Here is a 4,758-nt window from a genome sequence, read left to right as displayed (position 1 = left end):
TTATTTCAATTAAAAAAAAATTTTTTTTTTTTTTAGTTTTGGTATTAGTTTACAATAACTGAATGCCACAGTATTTTCGTAAGGTTAAGGAAAGATATTAATACATTACTATTCGCTTTTCTATATATATATGTGTGTGTGTTTTAAGTATTTAAGTAACTACATTATTCAAATAATGGGCACTACTACATGGCAATGAAATATAATACACATTCTGGGGGTTGAATTTCCAGATAATGAGTTATGTACCATTAATGTGTCATTAAAATGCTCAAATTTATCGAGGAGACAACAGTGATACTGCATATGTATTATTAAGTGAACAGGCTCAACTAGTCACCTGGTTAACAGTGGTGCCAACAGACCCCTGCAGAACCATCTGTAACATTTTGGCATCAGATGGGTCCTGATGAGTTGCAAAAGCCAGCTCCTGTGTCTTCTTCTGCATATCCTCAATGGCTACTTCAATTGGCGTGGAGATGATCTGAAAAGCAAATAGTAATATATTAATATCTTTCCTTAACCTTAGCCATTAATTGTAATAAAGATTTTTGTTTGCACAAGGAGCCAGTGCTCCACACAGAGATCTGATCTCAACATCATCCAGTCCGTCTGGAATTACATGAAGAAACTAAATCCAGAAGAACTGAGGCAACATCTCCAAAGACGCTTCAAGAAACCTATCTGCAAAGCTACCTGAAAAACTATGTGCACATGTACTTAGGAATTATAATTTATATCCCCTGCAGAACCATCTGTAACATTTTGGCATCAGATGGGTCCTGATGAGTTGCAAAAGCCAGCTCCTGTGTCTTCTTCTGCATATCCTCAATGGCTACTTCAATTGGCGTGGAGATGATCTGAAAAGCAAATAGTAATATATTAATATCTTTCCTTAACCTTACAAAAACACTGCGGCATTCAGTGTTATTGTTAACTAAAACTATATTAAAAAAAAAATGTAGTTGAAATAAAGCTGAAGTCAAATTATATAAATATTTGCTGAAATATTTATATATATATTTTTTTATAAATTAAATTACTACTTTTTTATAAACTAAAATACTAAAATTGAAATAAAACTAAATAGAAATATATATATATACACACACTATGTACTACACTTATATTCCATGATCTATTTAAACGATCTTGATACTTGTCATGTAATTTCCAACTAGCATGAATACCCAAAGAGGCTTTCACAAAGCATGTGCGTTTGAGTTACCTCCTCTTTGTGGATGATGTTGATGCGGGTTTTGATGTAGGGGAAAGCGTGGGAGGTAGTGAGATTGGTCTTTCGTTTGAACTGTTCATGCAGGTCACCGTGAGCTCTTCCATCGAGTGTGAACGGCGTGCAGTAGACGAAGCGGCGCAGGTTGTAATTCTTGTCGAAGTACGTGATGCGGTCCTTCATTTCATAAGTGTCAAAATATGGTTCAACATATGTGATCTGAATGAAGGCCTGTATTGGGGGGAAAAAATGATCGGTTATTCTCTGTGCAAAGCATTGTAATTTACTTTCCACACAATTTTTATTGTTCACAAAACGGAGCGCAAATTTTGAACAATACGATATTTCAATGCACCTTATTTGGGTCCAATTTACACTTGTCGACTGGATTGGAATCTTTAATGACTTCCACTTGGTCCTCACCAAACCTTTCACCATAGAAACTCTGAAAGACATTTAGAAAGGGTATGTATGTGTGCTACAAAAAAAACTTTCAACAGAGAATAAAATCAGAAAAAATGCACCCATGCAAACAATTTAAACGCAAACGGTCTTGTACCTCAAGCCGATGTGAGATTTCTGCCAGTTTGGTGATGGCTGGCTCTTTGTAGACAAACTCCTGCTCATCCAAGTCACCAAATTTAGAACCGTAAAATCCAACTCTGAAATAGGTGCCAAACATCCGCTTTCCATTCTGAAACAAACAAATGTGTTAATTACCAATGTGCTGTTAATTAAAGCTGCCATTTAAAAAGACCAGATAACATGCAAAAATAAATCTTGTTGGTACTCAAACTTTACACTTACACTTGATACTTTACACTTTAAAACAGTTACTCAAAGAAAGGTCAAATGCAATGAGGCAAACACAACATTTTCACTTGGCAGCAAGTTATCAAGTGACAGCAGCAATGTAAACATTGTCTGGAACATGTTTACATAAATAACCTGCATTCAACACATTGGCATTTAAATAGTGATGCAATCAAATAACAGTGAAATACAGGAAAACACAGACACTAATACAGTATCATTATTCTAGTACAAACATCTACCATTTGAGGATATTTTACACAACCTCTGAAAAACTTTCATTTATTATTATTCCAAACTTCTATATAGATTCTCAATGTTACACACCCATTCAAAAGTCTGGGGTCAGTTAAGTTTTTCTTTGAAATAAATTAATACATTTATTCAGCAAAGATGCATCAAATTAATCAGAAGGGACAGTAAAGCCACTGTCATATATATTAAAATAGAAAAGAATCCTCTTAAATTGTAATATTTCAAAATTTTACTTTTTTTACACTATATTTGATTAAATAAATGCAGGCTTTCTGAGCACAAGAGACTTCTTTCAAAAACAACTATTTTACAATGGTGTATATTATTATTATCTGTCATAAGAAGAAATAGCAAAGAAAGTGAGCATCTCCACATCAGACACAAAATCTGAATTCAGTTTGAATTTGAGCCAAGCTTGAGGACAGTGATGCAAGAAGCAGTTCTGAACAAAGTGGGGACTTTCTCTGTAAACTGTATTAGCAAAGAATGACATAACAGGAAGAAGACCCGAGACAACCTGATGTCCTTAAAGAGTAAGTGAACAACTGTACTCCAAAGAAGAGACAAAGAATGGAACACAAGTAGCAAGCTCCCCGTGAGAATGTAAACGTGCTGCTGTAGCCTAATACAGAACGTCAAACTGAAACACTTATGTCAATAGAAATAGAATGTCAGATAGTATTAGCATGTGCTGGAGAAACAGGTTTGGCCATAGTAGCGTAGTAAGGGGGAGAAAAAAAAGAGTGGTGGGTGTAAGTACAGAGCCGGGAACATGTCTGAGTGCTCTACACACAGGAAGTGAAGCATTAATCAGGTGCAGATACGGGCTGAACCAAAGCAGACCAACCATACAGCCAATGCTAATAATGCTAATGCTAATATAACAATAAAACAAACAGCCTGAATAGACTTTGGTCAGTGTCTTAACAAGACATGATGAAATCATTTCCATGATAATCCTCTAACTTGTGTCATATATCACATGTATTGTAAGCATGTGACACATTAAAAATAATACCATAACTATGTAATTTAGGTCAGACTGTAAAGAGCTGTTCAAAAAGGGCGTAAACACAAATGATCAGTAATCCTAAATGGAAAATTAGTTAAACAGAGCCAGAGTAAGCAAATTCAAATTAGTCAAAACATTGTATAAATAAACAGTAAGGAGTAAAAGATGTGTAAAACTGTGAATGATGGACGTTTCAAGGAAATCTGCAGAGTTCAGATTGTGTGTGGGCCTGGTTACCAGGTGTCTGAGATGGTTCAGCCCTTCTCTGGTTCATTGTGATGTTTTTTCAGTCATAAAAGCTACGGAAATAAACCCTCGAACTATGAACTTACCACAAGACACAATAATTAAAGTGGGAAGAGGAGGGGTCAGCAACCAGGGAAATAAAAAAGGAGAGAACAGAACATTTTAATCAGGAAACTCTTTGAAAGACTAACAAAACATGTACACAAAACAAACAGCAATACTATCATAAATCAATACTATACAAAGAAAAACAAACAAACACAAAAATACTAAAACTCAACAACAAACATGCAATGAGGAAGAGGCAGGCAGAGAAAAGTGCACTTAAGTATCTTTATTTAACGGACAGTTAAGAGACAGTGCATTCCTGCTGTAATGCTGCAATAAGTGTCAAATATGAAGGTTTTGTTGAGTCATTGCCATGCAATAAATTAATAAAGTGAAATTAATACTAGTATACAAATTGGTGTAAATGAGAACTCAGGGGTCGATTTAGTTGGCAATGAAATAAAAGCTTTTATAGAGAGGTCACTTGGACGTCACTTTGAATGTTAATGTTTTGAACTGATGATCACACCATGACATCCCTTTAGAGAAAAAACAAGCATAGTTTACAAAGAACCAAGAATTCTGCATATTCTCTAAGAAGCATCTGGCCCTGCTTCAATCGTCAACTGATTTTCTAAATAGTAACCAAAATTAATAATTCTGTCATTGTTTACTCACACTCAGGCCATTCCAAACCTGTATGATGTTCTTTCATCCGTGGAACACAAAAGATAGATTTTTGAAGACTATCCTCATTGCTATATATATATATAGTTTTTTTTTCAAATAAAGCCCAATAGTTCTTTTTCAGCAACCTTGGCTCCGGAAGTATGCTCACATTAATTATTTCCCCATGGCAATTTAATAGTGATTACCAGCTATGAGGTGAATCACAAAATTTCAAATTTGAATTTGAATAAAAAAAAAATGTGAAAATCGGGCAAAAAGACAAAGGTACAAGTACTATAATCCTAAGAAGGATTGCGAATGACAACCAAATTAAAAATGGAGAAATATAAATTAATTAATTTAAAGTTGTTACTTTAAGAAACGTTTATTGCAAAATATGCACATATATACACATTATGAATATTTAATTATTTTGAGAGCATAGGGAGGCTGACTCCATTGCATCCATTCGCACTGCTTC

The 4,758-nt window shown here is 34.6% G+C and overlaps 1 protein-coding gene across 1 annotated transcript in view; it reads right to left on the bottom strand.

Annotated features, from left to right (window-relative positions):
- LOC107717128 (dedicator of cytokinesis protein 7-like) overlaps nucleotides 1-4,758 on the bottom strand; it is a 47,992-nt gene that overhangs the window by 1,686 nt on the left and 41,548 nt on the right. Inside the window, exons 43-46 of the mRNA XM_016523795.1 lie at nucleotides 1,794-1,919; nucleotides 1,590-1,679; nucleotides 1,229-1,465; nucleotides 341-484 (exon numbers count right to left, since the gene is read on the bottom strand). Of these exons, the coding sequence (XP_016379281.1) occupies nucleotides 341-484; nucleotides 1,229-1,465; nucleotides 1,590-1,679; nucleotides 1,794-1,919 (597 nt within the window). The remainder of the gene's footprint in view (nucleotides 1-340; nucleotides 485-1,228; nucleotides 1,466-1,589; nucleotides 1,680-1,793; nucleotides 1,920-4,758) is intronic.

This window comes from Sinocyclocheilus rhinocerous, unplaced genomic scaffold (assembly GCF_001515625.1).
Source record: "Sinocyclocheilus rhinocerous isolate Xijiao unplaced genomic scaffold, SAMN03320098_v1.1 scaffold690, whole genome shotgun sequence".
NCBI lineage: Eukaryota > Metazoa > Chordata > Actinopteri > Cypriniformes > Cyprinidae > Sinocyclocheilus > Sinocyclocheilus rhinocerous.
Note: the sequence above shows the minus strand (reverse complement) of the source record. Positions and strands in the feature narration are given on the sequence as shown.